Raw genomic sequence first — 24,948 nt, forward strand, 5'->3', positions numbered from 1 at the left:
GTGTCAGTGTACAGCAAACGCTCAGGGTTCCATCGACCGTTCTGATCCGGATTCCCGGTTTGAACCGAAACATCTGAGTAGAGGTGACGTAATCTTGTTTACTTTGTGCATTTCGACCGGGAGCAGATCTGTAGGAGCGTCCCCTTGAACGGAAAGCACTACATCATCCATCCCATCGAGCGGTCTATCTTATGCACGTCAATCAAGTCGACGGCCGACTGTGATATCCGTCTGTAGCTGTATCGAGATAGCTGAACACCTTTTGACATCATGACCGCGCTCAAAGTAGCCCTCAAGGGGCCTTCGTTGCTACTCAACCCCTCTCTAAACAAGGGCTCGGCGTTTACCAGGAAGGAACGGGAAGAGTTTGGACTCATGGGTTTGTTACCTATCCAGTCAAATTCGCTCGAGGAGCAACAGAATCGTGCATACGAGCAGTACCAAAACCACCAGTCGAATCTCTCTCTAAGAACACGTTCTTGCAGAGTCTCAAAGGCAAGGATTTCAGGGAGACAGCGAGAGTAACTGGTAATGTCCGCTGATTGTGGCTGTGTCGTGACTGTCCTCAGCCCAGAACTGGGTACTGTTCTACTCGCTCATCATTCGACACCTGAAAGAGATGTTCCCTGTCATCTATACCCGTCAGTCCTGTTCGGGTCTCTGTTTAACCGGTCTGGCGCCTGACCAGGCCTACGTGCATGTTCTGGTTGAATTCGTAGCTACGGAAGCTGAAGCGATAGCAAACTTCAGCCACTTGTTCAGACGACCCGAGGGTATCTGGCTGTCTCCTTCTGATGAGGAGCACATGGAACAATCCTTGATAAATGTCATGGATGGCCAGGAGTTTGATCTAGTTGTGGTTTCGGACGGCGAAGCTATCTTGGGTACGTCTCTGACATATGGTAACTTGGATTCGTTTAGCATCGAAGACCTAAACCGACGATACCTGCTTCTCGATCACATATCCTGCGGAACGAACGGTTCGGATCGAACAGGCATCGGTGACCAGGGCTCGGGAGCGATCGGAATCAGCAGGTCCGTACAAATCCGCCTGTTCAGGCGAAGCCGAGCGAATCTGATACCAAGGCGTCGATCGATTTTGCTGAAACAGCGCCAAGGGGATGATCTACACTCTCGTCGCCGGTGTCGACCCTGCCAGAATCCTGCCTGTCGCTCTGGATGTAGGAACGAACAATAAGGATCTCCTAGAGGACGATATGTACCTCGTACGTTCGGTATCTACATCTGAAATACGCGTGGACAAGCTGAAACGGCTCTCGGTCCATAGGGCTGGCGTCATGAGCGTATGAGGGGTGAAACCTATCTGAAATTCGTCGACAAGTTCGTCAGCTTGATAAGGAAACATCAACCGAATGCTCTCTTGCACTTTGAGGATTTCGGGGTGGATAACGCGCAGAAGCTGCTAGACACGTACCGCGACGAGCATCCGGTCTTCAACGACGATGTGCAGGGGACTGGGGCAGTGACAGTGAGTCTTTGTGGACAGGCGTATCAAATCTGCCACACTGAACCGCGCAAGGTCCTTAGCTCGCCACCTTACAAGCGGCCTTGATCGTTACGGGCGGGAAATTGTCGGAACAGAGGATCATCAGCTTCGGAGCCGGGTCAGCCGGGCTCGGAATCGCTCGCCAATTACGCGACGCTGCCATTCTCCTCGACGGCGTGTCCGAGGAAGAAGCCAACAAGTTGATATTCCTCGTCGACAAGCACGGACTCTTGAAGCAGGGTATATCGGACAAGATCAGGGATGGAATCGACAGGGGTTTCGTCCGAAAGGATCGGGACGAGAAGGACATCGGAGAATGGCCCGAGGGGGAGAATGACCTGTTGGAAGTGATCAAGAGGGTCAAACCGACGGTACTGATCGGTACGAGCACTGTTGCTGGAGCTTTCAACGAAGAGATCGTCAGAGCCATGGCTGAGGGCACCGAAAGACCCATCATCCTGCCGGTCAGTGTCGCGTGTGCCCCAGTCACTAGATTCAGCAGAAAACTGATGCCGCAACACGTCACCGGTAGCTCTCCAACCCGACCTCGAAATGCGAAGCTCATCCCAAAGACCTTATGAAGTGGACCAACGGAAAAGCTCTCATCGCCACAGGATCACCTTACGACCCGGTTGACATGCCGGGTTCATCTGAAAAGTATGAGGTCGCCGAATGCAACAACGCTCTGGTCTATCCTGGGTTGGGGATGGGAGCAATCGTCAGCAAAGCAGACAGGGTTACCGACAAGATGATCGTCGCGGCGTGTAAGGCGCTTGGAGATATGAGTCCGGCGAGGAAGGATCCCAAGAAACCGCTACTTCCAGACTTTGAAGGTGATTAGAAATGTCTTTCAGAATGAATGGCCTAGAAAACCGTTCTCGGCTCACTCATCGCATATGTTTCCGTTTTGTTTCTTATATCTTATAGACGCACAAGCTGTGAACATGGAAATCGCCCTAGCTGTCGTCAAGGCAGCGATCGACGAAGGTATCTCGGACTTGAAGGTCCCTGAAGAGGATCTGCGCTCCTACTTGGAAGAACGAACCTGGAAGGCCGAATACGCCGAGTATAAGTATGACCCTGAAGGTATCGCTTTCTGAGGCATGAGAAGCACTATCCAGACGATTAGATGTGTACCGATGCTATAGATTGGCGAAGGAATGGTCCCCAAAAAGAAGAAGCGAAAGGTTTACCTGACATGTCTCTCGCAGTTTTGTCATAGCGTACGATTGCGATGATGGGTATTTCCTAAGTATCTGTGGCGCCATGTTGTTGGGATCTGTAGCCGGGTGAATTGCCAATGCATTCCTATTCTGCCAGATCGATCCGGTCCGATACCTTTTCCGCCCTGCCTTGTTTCAATCGCAATTCAAACAAAGCCACCTCAAACACGAGTGATCAGATGCGGCGCCAGCTTCATCCGAGGCCACGGCTCTTGCCCTTGAAATCAGTGTGTGAGGAGAGAGCGCACATGCTCGGTGATTGGCAAAGCCTCGGAAGATAGATGTCGAGGTGTGCTTCATCTTCCAGTCCCGCGTCGCAGTCAAAGCCTGCAGTGGAAGGCAAACCCTAAACGTTGCTATCCATTTTTCTTTTCAATGATATGGCCGTGGTCTTTGCCTTGGCCAGCGCCTCGATGCCATCACAAATCCATCAGAGGCTGGCTACCGGGCATAAATACCATGGTTGATGGCAAAGCAGGAGTATTCTGATCGAAGATGAGAGTCTTCTATCATCCGTTTGGACCAGCTGATGTGCTGTATTTGCCTGCTGAAGTGCCCGTCTGCTCCCTAATCCGTGTGATCTCTCCGCTCAATGTTAAGCGTCAGCTTGTCTTGTCAGACAGACCTCTAGAGCCATACTATCAGTTCGCAGACTTCCGGCATGATATGTATACCACACGTGGGACGGTCATCGAGGACAGTCAGTTGAAACGAAAGCTAGGCCAATGACGACCACAACGCCTCGAGCGATCAATTCGACGAGGATAGTGATAGTTGACACAGCGTCTACTGTACAGCAATGTCACGAACGAAGGCGTCTGGTTACAGTGTACACGACCCAACCCTGAAGACTTGAACGTGTACTAACATGGTCAAACTATAAGATCGAAGTCGCGCACGGTCTCACCGCGGAGACTGGGACGGTTGTGTGCGTTGCCCTAGAGATCTTCCATGCTGAGGAGTGTCGGAGTGGACTTGCCCCCCACAGAAGGTCTGATTGTGCGCTCCGTTGAATAATCACGAAAGCGGTCGAGGCGACTCGCCTGGAAGGATCGAAAAATAGGAGTTGGACTCTCATCCGGACGTCAAGAATACGACAAATGATCAAATGAACGAGCGGCCGGGAACGCCATCGGTGATCGAGACGTTTGCCGTCGGCCTGTCATCATCGGCCAGGACGATTGCGCTAAGGTGAAACGTCGAAAACGTAAACGCCAAACGCCAAACGAGATTGAAACGAGACGAGCTGAAACAAGAAGATGACCCCCTCTTGCGCCCATGCGCCATGCGACAATACGATACACCTTTGCCGGCGGCTTCCACGTTCTCACATTCACGTTCTCAGGGGGGGTGTCGCTCGTATAACGCACGCGCTCTGGATTCCCAACGCCCGGCACGTCATTGCATTTTCCCCCTCTCTCCCTTTCCCGTCCCGACCTGGGGCATTGCCAAGCGGAAGCAACGATCTGCTCGTGCCTGTGTGTTCCCCCGCATGGAGCACCATGGTGACCTCGGGCACAACGAGTGGAGGGCACAGGCAGCAGGGGGGACAGGAGGGGGAAGAGCGAGTGACGATCCCATCCTTTGACGGTCAGCACCGACGACTGGCCGAGTAGGTGCAGGCGTGTGTCGACGATATATGATCGCAGCCAGAGGAATGAGAAAGCGAGGTCGCTCATAGCGATCATAGCTCACATCGTCCCATCATCCCAGAGAAACACACCACTGCTTCGATACTCTCCATCGTCCTCGTCGGTTCGGTTGGCCGAGTACGATATACCCTCGCGACGTCCCAAAGGACCCCTCTCGAATAAACTTGTCCGTCCGAAACGGAGTTTGACGATCCAGTACGAAACGAGGGTGACGACGTGACAGTATCACTTGATCACTTGCAAACGAGTGATCGAGTGATCACGGGACGTAGGAGGATCTGCAAGACAGCAAGACAGCGCATCCCGGTCAGACGATCACACGACCGGGACCCTCTTCTCACATCAACAACACCCCGCTACCACTACTGCGAGCAAGACTTCCTTTAAAGCTCAGGACCACCTCGCAATATCCTCGTTTCCTTCCCCGATATACACATCACACCTGGGATCTAACATCCTTTGAGAATCTCTCACCGCGCACGTTCCATCTCGCATTCGCGCTCCCTCCTAGGAGAAGAAATAGAAGAAGCGAAGAGAAGGTATAAAAGGGAGAAGCATCAGAGAGAAAAAAAGACAGCGGGATCCACCGAATATATCTCAAGTTACCCCGGATTAGCTCTTTCACCTACGAAAGATCCTCTCTGCCTTGAATCTTTTTTGTCTGTGAGGAAGATAGCAAGAATACAACAAGGCCGAGGCCGAAGACTTACGAGGCAATACGCAGTGGTGAAGAAACACCTTTGAGAATCTTCATATAGCATGCCTGAAGATTATGGACACGGAAGGAGCGGCTCGGGTGGGGGTTCCAGTGGAGGGCTGCAAGGTGAGCCTGCTAGAGAACGGCTTCGTTCGAGATTTTTGGTATAAGAACTGCCGATACTGATGATCACACGATATGACCCACCTTTGACATGTAACATCGATTCCACCAATTCAGCCCCTCGTCATCACACCTTGAACGCCCTCTCTCCGCTCCAATCGTTCTCCCCACTTCAACCCGTCAACATCTCCGAACGACAATCGCAATCGAGACAACACTCCCGACACCCCTCGTACAACTCTGTCTCCTCGGTCGGGTCTTTTGGATCGCCTTCGTATTCGACTTCGTTTTCCGGAGGAGGAGGCGGGTTGGGCATCACCACCACCGGCCATACGGGACACGGAGGAGGTCATAGGATGCCCCCGTTGTCGACTTACAACCTCAACCGGAACAACAATGGACCTTCCAGCCCTGGAGGTCCCCTCGACGAGACTCCTTACCCCCAAACACCCGGAGGCGCGAATGGAACTGGAACGAACGGGGAAACGCCTTCACCCGCCCGAGCTAGGACGCCTAGCGTGACGAGGAGTCTGTCGAGGAGAGAGTCTATCGTCGCCAACCAAGGCTTGGGGGGGATGATGAGTCATTTCGACCTTTCGGGAGGTAACAGCTACCAGTCCGGCGGAGGGTATTCCCCCGGGTTAGGTTCGCCGTTGGCTGGGTTCGGGAATGTGGGACATGGACCTGCTTCTGGGGATCGGGGTGGAGGGTTTAGCAAGTTGACGCTCGTCAGGGCGCCTAGTAAGGGGAAGAACGCTGGTAGTGCTGGAGTTGGAGCGAAGAAAGGGGAGGATGCGAATGGGGGTGGGAGTGGGGCTTCGACGCCGGGTAGAAGGTCAGTCTTGCTCCGGTTTCGCGCTTGTTCAGGCTTTCGCTTCTGGAGGAGAAAGGTACAGGGGCTGATGAAGAATATCATTTTGACATCGTTGACAGGCGGACCAAATCGTCCAGCAACCTCTCGCCGTTCTCGTTCACGCCTTCGTCCTTGACGAGCAGCATCTCGGGTCCAGCGAATTTATCTTCCCTGCTCTCGCCCACGTCGCCGACCCCGTTCGCTCGATCTCCCGGCCCAGCTGATTTCGGTGGAAATGCCAACCCCACCAGCAATAACAATGGTCAAGATTCAATGGATTCAGCCGGCCTGACCAAGGGCAACTCGACCCCGGTGACGAGGACCAGTTTCCTGTTCGATTCGGCGTATCACCATCATCAGCCGAGCAACATTCACGAGGGCGAAAAGGGGCTCTCGCCTGAACAGGTCATGCATATGGCTGAGAGTCTCAAGAGCCCCGTTTTGGCTTCCTCACAGAGCGAGTCGCAGTCTCTCCCCCGGCGAGTCGGATTGAGTAGGAGTAGCAGCCTAGCCAGGGGGACTTCGTTCAGTATGAGGAGGGAGAGCGATGCTAGTGCCGTCTCTAGGGCTTTGGATGGGCAGACTCAGACTCCAGTCCAGCAGCAACATCAAGAGATGGAGCTAGAACCGGTAGAGTATGTGGAGATGAACGAGGACGTCTTGTTGCCCTACGTCGATCGACCGAGCGAGGTCGCCGAGCTCGTGGCTCAGCCTAGCAATGTGAGTCGGGTTGTCGATATCGACTGACCTGTTCATAAATGTGTGCTGACATGTGAGCGATCTGGTAGTATGAACTCTTTGACATCATCCGTCCCACCTTCCCCAAGGAATCCAAGGCGGCGGCTGATCGACCCGACTCGTGGCGCGCCGTTGATCCGGAAGACTGGACCTGGGAAGAGTTCCAGCAACATCTCCGACTCTCCCGCGTTGAGAGTGATGATTACGAATGGATCAGACAGGCCCGTCGTTCCGTCAGGGCGAGGAGCGAGGCTCTGTGGGAGAGGATCGGGATTTGTCTCGGATGCGACGGGGATCTGCTCAACGCAGGCGAACAAGAGCCACATTTGACCACTGCTGCGCTTAGCGACGTGTTTGATGGGAGCACCACCGCAGGGAGTCCGATCTTGTCGGCTCATCCGGACGACCATTTCGGGTTCGGTCACGTCTGGGTCGAGGGGCTGCAAGCGGTCGAACCGGAAGAGATGGAGATGAGTGATGGGTCGCCGGTCAAAACGGCGGAAGACACCGCCTCTCAGGACGCGCAGAGTCCTCTGCCCGGTATGGCACCCGCCCTGATGGACGTGGTCGAGGAGGAAGAATCGCCCGCTAGCGAATCGTCGCACAAGAAGAAACCGAGTTTGACGCCAGCTCAGATCGCTGGAGGACGAGGCGAACTCAAGGATCCGTTTGGCAAGACGAGCCCTACCGGTCCTAGTCGCCAGACCGATCTCCCTGGATCTCTGTCTGATGTCAAGCCCAAGGTCCGAGCGAAATCGTTTGTCGGCGTTCAGATCAGCACCTCGCCTTCCCTCCCCAGTCCCGCTCAAGTCCACCGGCCTTCCTACTCGGGATTGCTCCCAGGCGGACTCGAACGTGGACCGGGTCACCCGCTGTTCCCTTCGTCCTTTTCGACCCTGTCGATCGCGCCCACGTTGCCCAACAACAATCCGGCGCTCAAGGCCAGCTTGAGCTTTAGCCAGGCTTCCGACGCGATGAACCAATCTGCGCACGGTAATCCGGCCAGGGCCGCGCTGCAAAGCATGTTGGGCTTCAACAGGAAGCAGAGTAGGAGCGGCTTGAGCGAGAGTGAGTCCGAGAGCGAGTTCATCACCAGTTGCCATTGTCATTGATCTCGTCTTCGTCTTCTCCCAGGCGCGATCACGTTCGGTAGCGGAGATGACTAGTCCTCGTTGCGGCCGCTATCATCAAGTCTGACCTAGAACCTGTAAATCTGTATACTACGTGTTTCCCGAATCTCTTCCCCTATACCTCTCACGCCCAAATTCGACCGTCTCATTCCCATTATCCTGATCTGCCGCTTCGTGAACTCGATGACATGACCTTATATTACACATGACATGACGTAAATCTGATCGACCGCTGATCAGCAACGTTCGAATATTCGGTACAAAGCCTTGACATCGGCTAATTCGGTGATGTGCTTGATGGAATCTTTCGGAAACTTGGCGTATCGACGCATCGCCGGGAACAGGACGTGTTCCAATTGATGCCTCGCAAATTCGTGGGCGTTATTGTTTCGTTGCTGCTGAGTCGTATCAATATCGTCGGCAGGCATTTCGGCGTCGTCTTGCTCGGAAGTAGGGCTCGTGTCGTGAAGAGCGGACGGTGCGTAAAATCGTGCCAGCTCGCGTAGAAAGGTGTCGAAGCATGCTTGCTCTGCATTCCAGTCGACCTGGCACAGCATTCGTAATGTCAGTCCCGTACGTAACAAAGGTATACTATTCGTGGTGTACTCACTCGTTGGCCGAGACACAACATGAAGAACGGCAGATGTTCAACCGGCGGGCTGTAACCAGGCAACAAGGTGGGCAGAGATACAAGGCGGCCCTGGTCATCGATTTTCATTGAAAAGTATTCTTCCAACATCTCTTTTCGCTCCACCAGGAGGTTCGTCGTTGACTGATAACACGGATGGTTGAAATCGGTTCAATGATTCGCGATATGAAGGTTCGTACAGGCCCACCTCTATGATATCTTCGGGGTCAAGTCCCGCTTCCACCAGTTCTTCCTCCGCGTCTACCGCGATCCTCAGCAGTTCTCGGATATCCAGGGCGGGTTCGAGAATCTCGCACCCGTAGGCCCCGAACTGACGCAGGCCTAAGTGGTAAAACAGCTCTCGCCTGGACAAAACTCGAGGTCAGCTTCCCGCCTTCAGATTGACGACCCGGTGCAGACCCACGCAAAGTGTCCATAATGTATCATGTATAGCTTGGTTTCGTATTGAATCAAGGCGTGAGTGGTCGTATCTGTGACTCCGACGAATTTGTGCTTAGCAAAGATCGCATCAATTCCTGTCAGATAGAGCCGATTGTCAGCTCATGCTTTGCATACACTACTCGCTAAATAATCTCACTAGCGTCTCCATTCTTCTCGACCAACTGCCTCAATTTCTTGATGCTCTTCAGACTCGTTGTTGTTTCGATAATATTCCTGCTCAAGCCGATGTCATCCTCTTCGTCTTCTAAATCTACGATCTGCACTTCTGGCGCGATGGAACCCGCCTGTGCCGTGACCGTCAAACCCTGGCTGAACATCCCGTCCGCCGTCTTACGCCTTTTCGTTTGAGCAGAATCCATCTCGTCAGGATTCCGCTTGGCGAACTGCGACATCGATTCCAATTTCCGATCCGATGGGTCAATGCGGACCTTGTGCTGGGGTGCCACTGTTTTTGGTCCGACTCGGGGCACTAATAACAGCACCACCATGTTAGTGGGGCAGAACCTCCGAACGATCCTTAGTTGACTTGCCTATATCGCGCTCGACTGGCTTGACATTCGGCTCGGAGGCCCCGGGCAACAAAGTCTAGCACGGAGGATGATCAGTTATCGATGCTGGCGATCTTGAGGGTGTCAAGCAAGCCTACTTGGACGCTATAGCTTCTTGAGGCGTTGGCGTTTGCTAAAGCCTTCGAGATCTCATTCATCACCAGCTCGACAACGGCATCTTCGTCCAAGAAGTGAACCTGCCGAATAGAGCGCGTGACTTCTTGCTCAGGTGCTTTTCTCCTTGTGCCACTTATCGGATCGCCTCACCTCGGACTTGGTCGGATGCACATTGACGTCAACACGATGTGGCTCGATCTCCAAGCTGTACGTATGACGACCCCTAATCAGTCGAGCGCATTTGCGATCGCTCGAATGACAACGCAGACTTACCTGAGATACACGAACGGGTACGAGCCCTTGGGTAAGAAGGCGGTATACAGCGCCTCGATCGCTTTCCTAAACTTGTTTGATTCCACCAATCGATCTGTAGACCCAGAACCGCAGATCAATACTCGCTCAGACACTTTCCGTGATGTCTGAAAGCGCTTGGGCTTGAACTCACTGTTGATGAACAACAACAAGATTCCCTTCTTGCCATTGTGCCCCGCCCCGCTCGCATACCCGTGGACCTTGACGATCCCAAACTTTTTATCCTCAGCCGGACCGAACGCAAGGAGTTCCCTCGAGAGGGCTGAACCGTACAATAAGCCGATATTGCTCAAACAATTCGAGCCGGATGCAGTTGAGACTTCCGGCTGATTGGTACCATGCTGAAGAGTCATAATATCGATTTATTGTGTTAGTCTGCGAAAAAGGTCGGCAGGAGCCGACAAGGACCTGATCTTATCTCACCTTCTTGCAAACCCAAGCGACGTGCGGGTTATGCACCGCATACCTCGTCACGACATCGATGATCCTGTTGTATTCGTCCGCTCCCGATTTGAAGCTCTTCCTCCTTAACGGAACGTCGTAGAAAAGGTCTTCTGCCTGCAGACGGTACAGTAGCGTTACTACCTGATCAGGCGCGTGCGCAGAAGACATTGATAAGGGCGGGTCGGCTCACGGTGATGATGGTACCCTGGTTGGCAGCAGAAGGTCTCGGATCGGCCGATCCCACTCTATTTGGCGCGACGAGCTTTCCCTGGCTATAATGCGCCCTGGATCCCCAAATCAATCCGACTCGGTCTGTCAGCAACTCAACACGCAGGAGGATTTTAAGCTCAAGCCTTCGACTCACTTCCAACCAGTCGGTTCTTGAGCGGTCTTCGTGATCACGCTGACCCTGCTGACGAAACTGATACTGGCCAGCGCTTCTCCCCGGAATCCATAAGTGTTGAGCGATTGCAAGTCGGAGAAGGCGCGTAGTTTCGATGTAGCGAATCGCTGGCATAATAGCGGGAGATCTTCTTTCTGGAGAAGACAGATCCATAGCAATGGTTTCAGTAGCGTTATCATATGAATTGAGAATATTATCGCTTACCCTGATACCATGCCCGTTATCGGTGATCATCATGCTCTTGAGACCGCCATCCTTGGCCGTAACCTTGATGCTGGTGCTTCCCGCATCAAGCGAGTTTTCGAGCAATTCCTTGATAGCGTTGGAAGGTCTGTGTATGATCTACATCAAAACCAAGAAGTGATTGTCTTTCAGAGACCAGATAGGTAAATAGATGTCCGGAAGACGATCTATACCTCTGCAGCTGCAATCTTGTTCACGACGTCCTGACTGAGCTGCTGGATGGGCCTTGGCCCAGCTACCGGCCTGGTTTCCAGATCGTCCACTTCCATGAGGTCTACGCTATCCAATCATTCTAGGCTTCAGCTGGCGTACCAGGCTGAGTACGCTTTCTTCCAGATCGAATATGTAGTAATTTGTGTACAAAGTCATCGCACTGCTGCTCCTGCTGCTCGAGATATCATCGACCTCCACCGGAACTATAATCTGCTTCCGGTGATCTTATCCTCGGCCGATTCGCCTCACGCCGGTGGACCGCACTCATCACAATTGCATGTTCTTCAGTGTCATTCCTTGTTCCTCAAAGTAGTGAAGTCCCCTCCCCCTTGTCCAAGTCACGATATTCAAAGACGACAATCACAGCAGTCCTCTTACTACCAGAGAAAGGAGAACGAGAAACGTTGAACAAGAACCGGTTTTAGAAAGCTCGAAGAGACCTCCCATCATGATCAAGGTGAATCATTTTCCCTGCTTATCAGCCTTGTATAGCCCGAGACCGGCTCTGACAGCGTCTTCATTCCATGGATACTGCTACTCAGATCTGGACCGTCAAAAAGGATGAGCAGGCCGCGGCCAAGAAGAAGCCGAAGACGTCTGCCGCTCAAGTCCGAGTACAGAAGGGTGAGTCATTCTCACCCCAGAGACTCTTACCTTAAGGATACTCATTCTTTGTCAATCTGTTTGTCTCGATATATCAGACCTGACTGAGCTTGATCTACCTCCTACTATGAAGACCGACTTCCCTGACCCGGCCAATCTTTTGCACTTCAAGATCATCCTCAACCCGGACGAAGGTGCGCTCCACGCCGGCATCGGCCGAGCTCTTACCACTCGAGATCGTATGCTGAGATTTGTCGACCTGAACGTTATATAGGGTTCTATAAAGGCGGATCGTTCAACTTTACCGTCAACATATCCCCCAACTACCCACACGAAGCTCCGAAAGTCAAGTGTACCCAGAAGGTCCGTTCCCACCTGGTCGTGTGATATACCGGCCGAGGCTAAGATTTGTTGCTTTTACAACATAACCGATAGATCTACCATCCTAACCTTGATCTAGAGGGGAATGTCTGCTTGAACATTCTGCGTGAAGATTGGAAGCCCGTAAGTCTTGGACGAATCGCCTACGATCGTTCACCAGGGTCTTGGTAGCTGATTACATATTCGCTGAACCTGAAATCTGAAATCAGGTATTGAGCTTGAACGCCGTGTTGGTCGGGTTGCAGTATCTGTTCCTCGAGCCGTGAGTCCTTAATATAGTATTCAGATCAGAGATCACGGGCCTAACGTTTATCTTGTTCTCAGTAACCCTGACGACCCGTTGAACAAAGGTACGCTCAAACGTTGCTGAAATCGCCACCATCTGTACAGCGCCGTTTACTGATTCGACGTACATCATCAATGCTACACCATACAGATGCCGCCGAAGACCTTCGAAGAAACCGTGATCTGTTCGCCAAGAACGTGACCAATTCTATGCGAGGAGGAAGCGTAGGACGGGAATCCTTTGACAAGGTTTTGGCCTAGATGTTGGGAGGCGTAACATCTCGAATATCCTCATACGTTATGCAAGGGGATGGGCTCATCCTCGTAGAGCTTATTGTAACTACACTATCAATCTTATGACGACACTTCTTCCAGCCTGACCCAAGATTCAAGATCTCAGGCGGCATTCTTGCTATTCTTGATAGTTTCGTCGAGGACTCGTCACGCAGATCGTGTGACCATAGACTTCGCGCGGCTTTCGCCTTCTTTTCAACCTCGAGCAGCGAGCAACTTGTAATTGAGCATGATGTGCAGTTGAGGCTCGCTCCCACCAAGGTGATCTCCCGTGTTTAGTAGATACAAACATATACATTCACGATCCTCACACTACGAAAATGTCTGGACGAGCACCTCAACAGCCTCTCGCTATCGGCGCCGGAGCTTCCAGCCCCTTGACCTGGTTCTGGAACGACCAGGTCGTCAACCCTGAACACCGAGCTGGTAACATCAAGTGAGTCTGACCTGGCTTTTCGTCCGGAGACACGCCACTAGTCCTGGATGACTGACAGCACATTCTTGTGGGCGATATACAGCATTGCCATCGGTGTCACCACCTTCGCCCTCGGAGTCCTCGCCGTAAGGAACTTTGGTGGAATCCTCGTTCCCGGGTTCTAAGCCCATACATCATCACGGCGTCACACGAATGAAGGCGATGGAATAGTCTGGAAGGGTGCAGGAACGGTGGATCCAGGAAGGAAGGAGTCCTGGATGAGGAATGGCGGGATTCTCGGCAAGCCTTGGCGGCTTTGTATCAAATAGTAAATCACAACGACGACACCTAATCGATCATTCAGCCTCAATCGCCTAGGTTTTCAGATCGTTGCTGAACATAAGGAAGCTTCACGTATATGAACTGGTCATCCCTCCGGGTCTCAAGAAAAGGCATCCGGCTGCCGTCATGATTTGCAAAGAGCGGCCGGTAGGCAGAGCCTGTTGGTGGCGCTCTCCGGGGATAGTAGAATATCAAGGTATACGGCGTCGCTTGCACCCTCGCTATATCTCATCCGAAAAACAGAAATGATTGGTCGATCCGAATGGAAAGACTTCAACAAAAGCGACCGACTTCGCGGCCCTGACCGTAGGCAAGGTGGCCCCTATGGCAAACGATGCTTCTCGGTGGCTGATTCACGGGATCCTCTCGAGACTATCTCACTCAGCTAGTCGATCTGGGGCCGAAGCCTTATGCTTCATGGTGAATTTGACGGTGTGTCGCGCGAACTACAAGAATTCGAGCCCGATTCCTACTCCTAGACCTCTTGCCCATCCTTCTCCCTTACGGCCAACAAGCGGGAGGGCTAGATTGACCTCGATCCTGATAGGATCCAGCCTGTAGAGCAGCCCGAATCCTGCACTCAGGTTCGGTGATGAGAACAGCTTGTTCACGTTGTTTCCGAATGTTCGCTCTGCAACATGAGACAACACTTCAATCTCCGAGCTCTAGCGTGGTCGACGGGAAGTACTCACGACAGTCCCATGCGGTGACGCGGCCAGTGTTGATAAATCCATGCAGCTTGACGGGCCATTCAGGTTTGGCGGGGAACGGCGCATATACGGACAATCCCGTAGCGAACGCCAGATCACCTCCAAGGGAGTCGTCTGAGGTCACCGGTATCAGTATCGCGTGACCGATCTTGTAACTGCTTTAACAATGACTTACGACCATCCCGCAGTCCCATACCACCAATCCTCCATCCCCGTACGCTGTTGGGGCCTCCCAAGAAGACCCTGTCAGGCAAAGCGGTCTTGCCCGAAGGGGAGAGTGGCACGGAGATGGTCAAGAGGGATGCAATGGAGTAATGCTGAAAGACATATTATGTTTGAAGCCGCGTAAGCTCATATGATCTACCCCTGCATCTCGATCGCTTACCCAACCGGAGCCCGGCCAGATCATCCTCGACAACTGGGTCTGAGCGGTACTTTTGAAGAAATTTGCCGATGGCGAGCTACATGGGAGGCCCGCGAATTCCTAGAATATCCATCGCAATAGCTGTTAATGGCCGTACTACAGCACTTGCTAATCACAACTTACATGTGATACTTTCACCAAAGATCCTCTTGACCCCGTCCAAGCATCATCTCTCGTATCGCGGGTGTAGGTATGCACAAGACTGGCTTTGGTCGAGGGGTAAGCTAGTTCTCGAATGCTGAATGGAGGCGTTTTCCAGTGAGATCCCTCTCATGTACAGGTTCGGTGAGCTTGCTACACTCACGAGATGGATGCTTTGGGAGTAAGGTTTCCGATCTCTCTGTTGATGAACTCGTATATCAGGTCGTGAGTCCCCCAAGGCGCTCTAGCCTACAACCCAAATGCGCCAGGGGAATCACATCAGGACCGAGGAATATGTCAACAAGCGTTGTGAGACTCACACTAATCTTAGCTCGACCCCCCTCTGATCGTTCTCGGTGGGCGGCAAAAGCCGTGTTATCCCGATCAAGAGAGAAGGCTGACAAGGACAAGTTGAGCAAAGGCGAAGCGAGCAAAGGTGTCGATAACGCGAGCTGGTACAGGGAAGGGAGACGATCGCTCTCATCAGCGAAAGCTCCGAAGGCATTGTGCATATCTTCGGTTGCTACCGACCTGATAGGCAGATTTCGTCTTCGTTCCATACGTCGCGTTAAACTCAACCGTCTCGGCACCCCCGAAGACGTTTCGCAGACGAGCAGTGGCGTTCTATCAGGTTGCCCAGAAATACCAGAACGTTCTCAGCTAGATTCGCGGCAATCCCAAGGACAGTCAAGCGACTCACAGCACCACCTTCTCCCCCACCAATCTCGGTACCTCCCTTCAAGAACAGCCTGCCCTTCTCTCTCACACCCAGCACGAGATCTACATCCCCAACAGCCCCACCTTCAGCAGGCTGGAACTTGACGTCGACATCGTCATGGAAGATGTCGAAACCCCTCAGATGAGCGGCCATGGCTTTGGTGGTCAAGAGGATCTCGTGTAACGTCTGAGGTGGATTAGGAGCCCCGCTAGTAGTTGCCGGGTTCAGCCAGGGAATCGAGAGCGGCGAGGTAGAAGGTTTCGAGATGAAAGGGCTAATAAGAGAGTTAAGGAATCCTGGTCTCGTGACTCGAGGTGGGTTTGGGATCCTGATGGACGAGATGTGTAACGGGTGGTCCATAGAGGTTTCGACCTGCATCAGGCGAGTATATATAAGCGATGACCTTAATCCCGCTTGATTCAGCTCGAACTTACGACCTCATGCAACCTCCGTTGCATCTCTTCATATTCCCCGCGCAGCTTGCGCTGGAACTCTTCTTCCTGCCATTGTCTCACCTCTTCACCCTGCGTCTCTGTTCAACCGGATCGCAGGTAAGCTCGGCCGTCTCAACTTTTAGCTATTCCTGCAGCTCACCTCTTCGAAACACTGGCTCCCTAGCATCTCTGAAGATGTTACTAGCGAGAGGGGCGGCTAGTCGAGGTTCCTCCGTCCGAGGCTGTGTCGGACAGTACGACAAAGATCGGTGGTTAGGCTCAACTTTCGGATGACGAGTCAGGGCGGTCCATGGGCTTACCTGAAAACCGATATCCACGTCAACCTCTTCGACCGTAGCCGACCGGTTCTCCTGAGCGTGAGGATCCATCTTGGTACGTCCGTTGAGTCCGTCAGGGATTCGAAGATTCAGCAAGCACAGGTACAAGAATAGCAAGAATGAATAGAAGATGCATCGACCTCGGATATTCTCGATCGACCGTTAGCTCTCGGCGCCGCGGATTGAGATCACGTGATGTCGTTCGACATAAGTAGGTAGTAGACTGCGTAAGGGTAATGCATCGGACAGGGTCAAAGGTTACAGGTATATCTATTTTACAGTGGAGACCGCAGTGTTCGTAATCGTCAAGGACCATCCGTGCCAGGTCTCGTCTACTCGCCAACCCGGTAGGCGACCATTGCCTATTATACACAACCGAAACAAATCCGCTCTTCAGTAAAATGTCGCTGACATCTCTCCACCCCTTCTACGTCCTTCTCTTCGGGCGCACTCACCTCCATCTTGTGCACATTGGTGCTGAAACTCCTCAATCTGACCTGCTCCACCTTGCCCTTGTCGATGAGATGAGGGTCCGCGTCGTTCCACTTTTCAGGCAGAGGCAAGGGGTCTTGTGTCGATGTGTAGGCCAGCAAGGTGAAGGAGCCTACATGAAGACCGGTAGCCAGAAGGGAGTATGAACACAAGATGGAACAGGATCTTGATCTCCTGGCGGTATCGGCATCGATATCACGCCACTCACACTCTTCCTCCAAGACGGGCAGGAACGTTACGCTCGCCGTGATCTGCTTCATGATCTCCCTGATCTCGACCTGAACTTCCTTCTCCGTCTTTTCTTTCGGTTTGCCAGAAGCCGCAGCTATATATGTGTTCGAGACGTTGTATCTCGTGTCAGAGCCGTTCGTCATTTTCCAAGCCGTCATGAAAGGCAGAACTTACCGCTCCCGCTCGACTCGCCAGTCCCGTTCTCATCCTCGGTGATGATATCAAACTGCCACCGTTCGACAGTCTCCAACGTCTCCTTGGAAGTGATCGCTAGTACCAGCCTCGTGATCGTCTTTTGCATCAGCCACTCTAGAGTAGACCAGAGATCAAATCGAGCATCAGCACAAAACTGTCTCCATAATCAGATAAATACATGGCAATATCCAGACTCACCGTGAACTTGTTTCAAGATCGTCTCCAAGTATGCCTTCAACTCCTCGTCCGCGGTAATGAGCATGGGCAAACCATATTTCTTGACCATTCTATATATGTTTCCCGTTGCAAACCACCCCCATTTAGCCACGAACGATGAGGAGACCGTGAAGCCAAGCAGAGACCAACCGGAAATCATCGGGAGGGTATATGTTTCTCTGATACAAGATACTGTTGATCCGGTAAAGACAAAGCTGGCGATCAGCTAAAGCGGCCGGCTGCGGATGAAAGGTGGAAGGACTTGCCTGTTGACAGAGTATTCGAAGAACTCGGTGACAATCTATCAACATCCACCGAACGAATTCGAAGGGTTCAAGTCAGCTTCCTTGAGCTCCTCACTTGATGAGCAGGAAAATGCAGCGGTTTGATCCCCGGATGACCGGAACTCCCGAGTTTAGAAGCGAGATGCCCACCTTGGTAGAACCTTTGAGCGAGATGGCCTGGTTCGTCCTGGTCGCTTGCTTCATCGCCATCTTGAAGAGGTGCTAACAGTTTTCGATTTCTAAAGATTGAGCCGACTTTCTTTTGTAGCTTGCAGCGGTTATTGCAGGACCAGTCGATAGGTTGGACTTATTGTGATGACCCGTATACATAGAATCAACGACTTACGGTAGCTGCTTCAAGGAGATCAAGCAAGTTCGCGCGAAAAAGTAAACAAACAACAAAATACAACAACCGCGCAATTCGCGCAAGACCACAAACATTCCCATGCTCCCATGCATCCCATGCCATCTACGCAAATCTCCAGAGATCCTTTTCCCATTGCGCAAGATCGAACCGCTCGGCACTGCAACAGAGACGAATCAAAGGTCCCTTATCGAATTCTTTGTGTTTTCCTCTTCCCTCCTCCGCTATTCACTATGCATCTACTACAACGACTCCCCACTCGCCAATTCTCTCCCGTCCTAACTTTTTGCGCCTGCACAAGTCAAAGAGACGACTCGAATCTAGTGGTGGTGAGCGGCGTTGGGGTCTCCCTGGAAGTCCATCCTGTGTGCGACAACATCGGAACACAACCAAAGTCAGCATTTCGTGTACATCCTCCCGACGGGTTGTGATGGAGGCGAGAGAGACTCGACGTACTTGTAAACACATCCACACTCGGGGCACCTGTGCTTCTCCAACTGGTTGTCCAAGCTGTTCACCGCCAACGGGGAAAGCCGTCAATTTCTAGATCCTCGCGCAGATTGGCACAGATCAGATGCTCACCTCAACCAGATGGTGTCGTGAGAGTCGGTGGGGAAACCGGTACAACCGATCTTCCTCTCGGGGAACTATCGGTAAGAAATGTAGGACAAAAAGATGGGGGTCGTCAGCGATTCGATCCCGGTTGATTGGGACGGTCGCCTGACGGCCAGACACGAGACAGTTCGCGAAAAGAAGATGGAAAATTCCAGGCCGGCCGCTACGACATTCCGAGAGATCGCAATCCGCGCCGTCCTTTTGCGTTCGAGAGTCGCTCATTCAAGCGACCCTCACTCGGCTGCCCCTCCTGACGGAAGGTTCTGACTGAGACTTAATCTCCCAAGCTTTCTTGTATCTTTTCCTCCATCCCCCTCATTGACGCGTACGGAACTTTCTTAAGCGAGTGCCAATTGCAGCCGTATTGGCCGAACACCCAATAGGTGAGGAATGAGGCCATGCAAGCCGGCCTGTTACACCAGACTCATCCGCCTGTCCGGCGTTAGGGTCCACGTATCTTCCCGGCTGGTTATCGCATTCGCGTTTGTCTTGCTCCTGTCTGCAGGTCTTCTTCCGTCATCCCGAGCTGAGGTGATCTCCCATCTGGGGAGATATGCCACCGATCGGACGGTTCGCGGGTCTCGTTCGACGGCATCCACAGCTAACTCGCTCCTTGCGACATTGGCCGGTTCGCCTACGACCTCTCCACTGCCCGTCGCGTTCTCCACGTCCTCGCATTCTCCAACCGAAACCCCCAATCCCCCTGACCCCTCCCAGGTTGAAACCCCTCAAATCCTGAAAAAAGGCGACTCACCAAACTGTAGACCGAGATCGGCTCCTTCATCGTACCCAGCCTCTCGACCTTCAAGGGTTTCATGTCAAAGACGTCTACGCCGTCGAGCTTGCCGAGGAGTTCGAATCGCTCGAGACCGGTGGATTGGTTTTCGCTGTAGGGTCGGGCGGTGCATGTGGGGTCGAACGGGGAGGGTGAAGGTGGGTTGGAGGATTATGGCGTTAGGGAATGGTGAATGCATCAGGCAGATGGTTTGGTAGTTCGGGTGAAGATGGATAGATAACGCGTATGGAATGGAAACATAAAACGGCAAGATCAGCACTCATTATCGTGACCACCCCACATTCCATGCGAGAATCGAGAGCTTACTCGGTAGGCACTTGACCGGCGGGGGAACCCTATGTACAATAAGGAATTGGGACGGGATATTCGTCAGTCTAGCTGTACTATCGCACGGTATGGTTTCGTGTGAAAGACCGGGAGTGAGAGCGGAGATGGGAAAGGAGAGGTCGGAGGTTCTATTGGGGTTGTCTGGACCGTTTCGGCTATTGTTTTGTCGGGGATGACTTTGTAGAGCTCGGGATTCGAGAGATCGGTCTGTTGTCCTCCTTGACATCGTTCTCTTCAGGGGCCTCCATTTCCAACTCCAGACCCCTAAACCCCGTCCTCTCTTCCCACCAACCGACCAACCCTCTTCTCTCCATCTCAAGTCCAACCCTTATCCATGAAGCACTCGGCACCCCCTGCCACTCACCTCTCCCTGAAGCGTAGGAGGTCCATGTCCGGCGCTCTTGATGGCCGAGACGTTGAAAGCCCTGACGGTCGACCTGGCGTTGAATCCAGCGGTGGTCGAGGTCTTGATGGCCGAGGCGGTAGGCCTGAGGAGGGAACGGAAGGACGAGCTGAACATCGTGTGCGCTCCGGGGTTGTGACGCTATGCTATGCTCGATGATGGGGGTCCAAGGTGCAACTTGGTAATTGGCATAATTGGTAATTGGTAACGAGGGACCTGTTCGTTGCGAGTTGAATTGATTGTGGTTCGTCGAATCCCGGAGAGAACCGCGAGAGAGCGAGAGAGCGAGACGAAGGGGGGAATCGCCAGTTTCCCACGCGTCCAACGTGTTTTCGCTGGATCATCTTAAAAAGTGGGTGCTTGTCAGTACGTAAGTATGACGCTATTGGTTTACGGTATCTTTGAGCTTAGACTTTGGGTCGACCTTGAGGTTGATCATATCCAGCGAGCAGCGAGAGCATTCTGGAATCGTCATCTTCTCGAATTGATGGAATGTTTGGGATCACAGCGCTCATAGCTAATGGTTAGTTAGCTAGCCTATCAACGAGCCTTGACAGTCGACATCCGCAAAACATTCAACGATCTAGAGCGTAGTCTCTTGCCAACTCGCTCAATAAACCCACTATACCGTTCGAGCTAGACATACAACACACATCCACGCTTTGCCATCATGCCTCTCAACTACAACAAATGGGACAAGCTCGAAGTAAGTCAGACCTCCGGCGGAAAACCTCAACCTGTACAAGAGTTGCCTGGCTGATCAACCTCGCTCTGGCCTGCTCTTGTAGTTGTCGGACGATTCCGACATCGAGGAGCATCCCAATATCGACAAGAGGAGTATGATCAAGTGCGTTCAAGCTGGTCTTTGGCAACAAAGAGTCGGATCGCGATCGACCACAGGATCACACGTTACTGATTCTTTAAATTCAACTTGGTCTATTGCAGCTGGAAACGCCGTGACATTCTCGAGAAACGAGACGCTCGTCGAGCCAGGATCGCCCATTATCAAGCCGAGATCGCCCTGAACGACGTGTTACACCCTCGACTGGTCTCTCTGAGGGAATCCATCACATCCGCCACGAACTCCACTTCTACTTCATCATCTTCTTCGTCCAGTTCGGCTTCGCCCCGAGGCATCTTCAGCCAAACGGTAGAAAAGCTGAAAACCTCCCCTTCGCCGGACAAACCTCCTACCGGGCACGAAAAGCAACCCACGTACGACGAGATGATCCTGGACCTCCTTATCAGGATCTACGCTTCCGCCAAGGAGACGCTCGCTGCGAAGTCTGATGCGGACGATCAGGCTTGGGGAGAGGTTTTGGGAAAGGAGATTGAGAAGCATGAGGTCGAGTTGAAGGAGAGGAATCAAGAGTTGAGGGGGTTGGTCGAGAAGGAGGAGAAGGAGCAGGGGAGCAAGATTACGAGTGATGATATCAAGGAAGGGTTCTCGTCAGGGGTGAGTGCTTAGACTTTGGTGGACAATGATCTGAGCATGTTTGGCTGATTTGGATGAGAGGGGGACGTGTTTACGTAGCACATCAACAAGGCCTTGCCTTCTCCTTGGGAACAGGAAGAGTCGGAAAAGAAGAAGAAGGCGACCAAACCCGCTTCAAAGTCTTCCACCGTGTCTACGATCGAGGTTCTCAACCCGTCCGCATCTTCCTCCTCCACCAACCAGAACTCGGCATCGACTTCCGGCCCGACACCGGATCCCGACGACCAAGAATCCGAACCCGTAGAGGATATCGAAGACCTAGACGAACCCCCTTCGATGACACCTAGTACGACGGCCTTTTCTCGTCTCCCTCTCAGAGGATACACCCAGTCCTGGGAGTTCATCCAAAAGGACCCTTCGATCCTCATGGAGCGAAACACGGACGCCCTCTTGGCCGAGGCTTTCGAGGCCGAGTTGAAGGGAGAGGGCGAGAGGGCGAAGAGGTGTGTGCATCAGGGGTTGATGATCCAGTATTGTCGGAAATTGGGTAAAGATGGGGTGAGGTTGTTCTTCCAGAGGTGAGTCTTGAGGTTGAACGCTTGAAATCTATCTTCAACGCTGACCTTCGAGATCGTTCGCAGGATGCAACAAGGCGGACCCAAGGCGGAGTCCGTCTTCCAGACCGACGTCAACGACACATACAATCGAATGTCCACCCGATGCGCGCAGATCAAGATCGAACAGGCTCAATCTGGCGGAGGGGAACGCGAGACGATTCAGCTCGTCGCCGAAGATCCTAGTACCAAGATCGGGTTCAACATCCCAGACGGTCCTGTCCCGGAAAACCTCGTCATCGAGGGTTTGGAAGAAGGGCAAGAGGTGGATATCGAGGAGATCAAGGTGTTTTTGAACCAGAAGTGGGAGTATTTCCAGGGGTTCCCAGAGAATCTGAAGAGGGCGATGAAGTCGGAGAGTCTGGACGAGGTGAACAAGGTGCTCGAGAGGATGAATTTGGAAGAGGCAGAGGAGATTGTCAGGAAAATGCAGGAAGGGGGGATGCTGAGCTTTAGGTGCGTTTTCGCGGATCGTCGCAAACATTTCCCTTCTGAATCGTGGTAGCTGATGTCCGTGTTCTCCTTTCTGCAGTGAAAGTGGAGTGCGAGACATGACGGGCAAAGATTAGACGCTGGGACTGCGATAATGACGACGACCACCATTTGCGGACAAGGCTCGCGAGGTGATGTGGGAGTGGGTAACGAACATGTAATGAAACGTCTATCAGATATGTGAAACTCGTCGACGGTTGTCAGGGGCGGAGAATCTCATGAAAGTCGATAGCAAGGTACTATTTCTCGGCGGACCAGGTCGCCGCTGATATTATTGTACAAAGTGGACCGCAAATTCAACCTGAACCTCGCCCCATCGGTCCAGGACTTTCCTAATCCCGCTTGATGGTGTCCGTCCGCATATAGCTTGTTGTGCTGGCTCGTCGAGGGTCTAGACTGGTTGATAAATCCATTTCCCAGCCGCAATCGGCTCGAAGAAGTAGCCTCGCATCTCGTCATCTCTAGCGGGTCGTCGCCTCAGACCCCCGCCCACAAGGCGCCCAGGCGAAGGACGTTCCGGTACCCTTACCGCACGATTCGATGTACACTAAACTCTCGGCTGGTGAAGTCATCCATCAGACCGTCTTCACCCTCCATCATCAGTCTTATCGCTTGTTCACGCCGAGCATCGACGGGCGGGTTCGGCCTAGTCGATGTCGATCTCGGATTTGCCGGGACTGGTGTTATCGGTTCTGTCGTTGTGCCGCTTACGGCCGTCCTACACAACGTTCCCCCATAGCGATGGTGAGCAACGGTGATCTCGACTAAATATGTAATCTTGGCGGAATGATCGAGGAGAGAAAGGACAAAAGGCTCACCCAGGTACCCCAAACACCCTGATCCCACGGACATGCGTGTCTTTGCCATTCAGGTGATTACCGACGATCTGGACTCGAACATGGAACGCCGGCATGGGTGGACTGGATGGCGTGGAAGCGTAACCGGTGTATCAGCACGATCGGTGCGAAGGTGAAAGCACGGCGAGATAGTTATCACTGCATCAGCCGATGTTCTGCTTCCAAGTTGAACAATCGATAATTCGAACGTGTCAAAGCTCACCCTTCTTCCTTTTCGACGATCGCATCCGCCCCCTCGCCGATCTGTCGGTTAACAGTGCGCAACGCGTAGATCCCCCACCCGTCCGGTTTATCGAGGTGGAGCGAGCGGACCTGCGAGGAGTTTCAAAGGGATTATACGAAATCCAAGCAGGGATAGAAAGATGGGGAGCGAAATAGGAGAGGCAAGAGAATGATCAGCCGACCATCCTGGACATATTTCAAGAATGAAGAAGGCATTCCGGTTGCCCACCTCGACAAGGTCGTAATGGCTCGTCCCCAACAAGATCCCGATCCGCTCAGGGGTGTATGAATCGTCGTTCGAGTGTGAGAGGCAGATGTGGACCGACTGCACAAGACAACAATAGAAGATGGTCAGCTTGAAGCGGCTCGGCTTGGTGGTCACTGAAGAAGTTGTGATAAGGTTGGGGCTTACGGAGATGTAGACTTTACGGGGGAAAGCTAGGTCGATGTTGTGCGGCTGAGGACCTTCTGATCTGAAAACGAAGATGAAACAAAAGAGGAAAGATTCAGAATCATCTCGTCAGCGATTTCCGATTCGAAAGAGATCCTTTGAGGAGGAAGAGCTCACTGCCAGAAAGTCTCTTCGTTGCCATCACGCAAGTGTTGCAAGCCGAACCCGAATTTGCGGCTGGATACGCTCCATTTGGCGAGGTTGCCGATATCTATCACAATCAAGCAGATCCGTTCAGTCGTCGTATCATAGGCAAGGAGGAATAGCCTGGGTGTAGGTAAGCTGAGGGACTTGCCATAGGAGACGAGAGACATTTCGCGAACGAGTTGCGAGGTATTTTCAGGTTGGTGTCATTCCGTCGTGGTGGTGTGTACGTCCCAGCGAAGAAGGCGAGGGAAGGTAATCTGATACCACTGGGTGCTTCTTGCCTCGCGAACAAATTGACCTCTTTCTGAGTAGCCACAGCTAGCATGTATATATACACACACAGTACACAGGAGATCCGACGAGAGGTCAAGCTAGCTGTGAGCACTACCTCTCACATCGTCAACAAAGGAGGTTCGACCCAACTTTTGC

The 24,948-nt window shown here is 52.7% G+C and overlaps 10 protein-coding genes across 10 annotated transcripts; 5 read left to right on the forward strand and 5 right to left on the reverse strand.

Moving 5' to 3' along the window:
- Positions 1–270: 270 nt before the first annotated feature.
- Positions 271–2,827, forward strand: HD553DRAFT_292025 (uncharacterized protein; the record flags this gene model as incomplete). Its single annotated transcript, XM_046178394.1, has 9 exons — positions 271–475; positions 570–641; positions 720–884; positions 996–1,035; positions 1,112–1,226; positions 1,289–1,489; positions 1,549–1,971; positions 2,040–2,340; positions 2,435–2,827. 9 exons carry the CDS (start codon positions 271–273, stop codon positions 2,605–2,607), a joined length of 1,695 nt encoding a protein of 564 aa, XP_046039826.1. The 3' UTR covers positions 2,608–2,827.
- Positions 2,828–4,872: 2,045 nt separating this feature from the next.
- HD553DRAFT_103337 (uncharacterized protein) lies at positions 4,873–8,080 on the forward strand. The gene is made up of 5 exons (XM_046176389.1): positions 4,873–5,205; positions 5,320–6,037; positions 6,136–6,775; positions 6,844–7,861; positions 7,928–8,080. Exons 1-5 carry the CDS (start codon positions 5,142–5,144, stop codon positions 7,957–7,959), a joined length of 2,472 nt encoding a protein of 823 aa, XP_046039827.1. The 5' UTR covers positions 4,873–5,141; the 3' UTR covers positions 7,960–8,080.
- A 49-nt stretch (positions 8,081–8,129) lies between these two features.
- HD553DRAFT_292030 (putative DNA binding protein) lies at positions 8,130–11,408 on the reverse strand. The gene is made up of 15 exons (XM_046178395.1): positions 11,254–11,408; positions 11,042–11,179; positions 10,799–10,971; positions 10,625–10,718; positions 10,414–10,548; positions 10,124–10,331; positions 9,952–10,045; positions 9,829–9,883; positions 9,660–9,758; positions 9,526–9,598; positions 9,150–9,482; positions 8,976–9,087; positions 8,760–8,916; positions 8,534–8,695; positions 8,130–8,468 (listed from the first exon to the last, which is right to left on the reverse strand). Exons 1-15 carry the CDS (start codon positions 11,347–11,349, stop codon positions 8,160–8,162), a joined length of 2,238 nt encoding a protein of 745 aa, XP_046039828.1. The 5' UTR covers positions 11,350–11,408; the 3' UTR covers positions 8,130–8,159.
- A 194-nt stretch (positions 11,409–11,602) lies between these two features.
- HD553DRAFT_304792 (E2 ubiquitin-conjugating enzyme) lies at positions 11,603–12,941 on the forward strand. The gene is made up of 8 exons (XM_046179065.1): positions 11,603–11,750; positions 11,836–11,917; positions 11,995–12,090; positions 12,171–12,259; positions 12,332–12,400; positions 12,487–12,539; positions 12,602–12,627; positions 12,714–12,941. Exons 1-8 carry the CDS (start codon positions 11,742–11,744, stop codon positions 12,821–12,823), a joined length of 534 nt encoding a protein of 177 aa, XP_046039829.1. The 5' UTR covers positions 11,603–11,741; the 3' UTR covers positions 12,824–12,941.
- Positions 12,942–13,115: 174 nt separating this feature from the next.
- Positions 13,116–13,707, forward strand: HD553DRAFT_347762 (uncharacterized protein). Its single transcript, XM_046183320.1, has 2 exons — positions 13,116–13,292; positions 13,375–13,707. Exons 1-2 carry the CDS (start codon positions 13,177–13,179, stop codon positions 13,454–13,456), a joined length of 198 nt encoding a protein of 65 aa, XP_046039830.1. The 5' UTR covers positions 13,116–13,176; the 3' UTR covers positions 13,457–13,707.
- HD553DRAFT_304798 (mitochondrion protein) lies at positions 13,708–16,588 on the reverse strand. Its single transcript, XM_046179066.1, has 12 exons — positions 16,361–16,588; positions 16,201–16,282; positions 16,041–16,138; positions 15,589–15,978; positions 15,420–15,512; positions 15,209–15,340; positions 15,052–15,137; positions 14,871–14,985; positions 14,709–14,807; positions 14,499–14,640; positions 14,306–14,437; positions 13,708–14,244 (listed from the first exon to the last, which is right to left on the reverse strand). The coding sequence occupies exons 1-12, from the start codon at positions 16,427–16,429 to the stop codon at positions 14,060–14,062; spliced, it is 1,623 nt and encodes a 540-aa protein (XP_046039831.1). The 5' UTR covers positions 16,430–16,588; the 3' UTR covers positions 13,708–14,059.
- Positions 16,566–18,097, reverse strand: HD553DRAFT_304801 (mitotic spindle checkpoint-related protein). The gene is made up of 8 exons (XM_046179067.1): positions 17,947–18,097; positions 17,779–17,813; positions 17,663–17,704; positions 17,495–17,583; positions 17,276–17,410; positions 17,079–17,195; positions 16,834–16,982; positions 16,566–16,740 (listed from the first exon to the last, which is right to left on the reverse strand). The coding sequence occupies exons 1-8, from the start codon at positions 18,004–18,006 to the stop codon at positions 16,711–16,713; spliced, it is 657 nt and encodes a 218-aa protein (XP_046039832.1). The 5' UTR covers positions 18,007–18,097; the 3' UTR covers positions 16,566–16,710.
- A 20-nt stretch (positions 18,098–18,117) lies between these two features.
- Positions 18,118–20,556, reverse strand: HD553DRAFT_304803 (putative cytochrome c oxidase polypeptide iv mitochondrial precursor). The gene is made up of 6 exons (XM_046179068.1): positions 20,263–20,556; positions 19,878–19,906; positions 19,530–19,662; positions 18,743–18,807; positions 18,617–18,670; positions 18,118–18,523 (listed from the first exon to the last, which is right to left on the reverse strand). The coding sequence occupies exons 1-6, from the start codon at positions 20,416–20,418 to the stop codon at positions 18,481–18,483; spliced, it is 480 nt and encodes a 159-aa protein (XP_046039833.1). The 5' UTR covers positions 20,419–20,556; the 3' UTR covers positions 18,118–18,480.
- Positions 20,557–20,971: 415 nt separating this feature from the next.
- On the forward strand, positions 20,972–22,919 carry HD553DRAFT_339115 (putative Hsp90 co-chaperone Cdc37; the record flags this gene model as incomplete). The annotated part of the gene is made up of 6 exons (XM_046182409.1): positions 20,972–21,007; positions 21,090–21,148; positions 21,247–21,757; positions 21,836–22,314; positions 22,378–22,806; positions 22,883–22,919. 6 exons carry the CDS (start codon positions 20,972–20,974, stop codon positions 22,917–22,919), a joined length of 1,551 nt encoding a protein of 516 aa, XP_046039834.1.
- Positions 22,920–23,656: 737 nt separating this feature from the next.
- HD553DRAFT_267008 (galactose-binding domain-like protein) lies at positions 23,657–24,686 on the reverse strand (the record flags this gene model as incomplete). Its single annotated transcript, XM_046177511.1, has 5 exons — positions 23,657–23,762; positions 23,902–24,011; positions 24,151–24,246; positions 24,334–24,394; positions 24,490–24,686. 5 exons carry the CDS (start codon positions 24,684–24,686, stop codon positions 23,657–23,659), a joined length of 570 nt encoding a protein of 189 aa, XP_046039835.1.
- Between the last annotated feature and the right edge of the window lie 262 nt (positions 24,687–24,948).

Source organism: Filobasidium floriforme (genome assembly GCF_021052385.1).
Source record: "Filobasidium floriforme strain CBS 6241 chromosome Unknown HD553scaffold_2, whole genome shotgun sequence".
NCBI lineage: Eukaryota > Fungi > Basidiomycota > Tremellomycetes > Filobasidiales > Filobasidiaceae > Filobasidium > Filobasidium floriforme.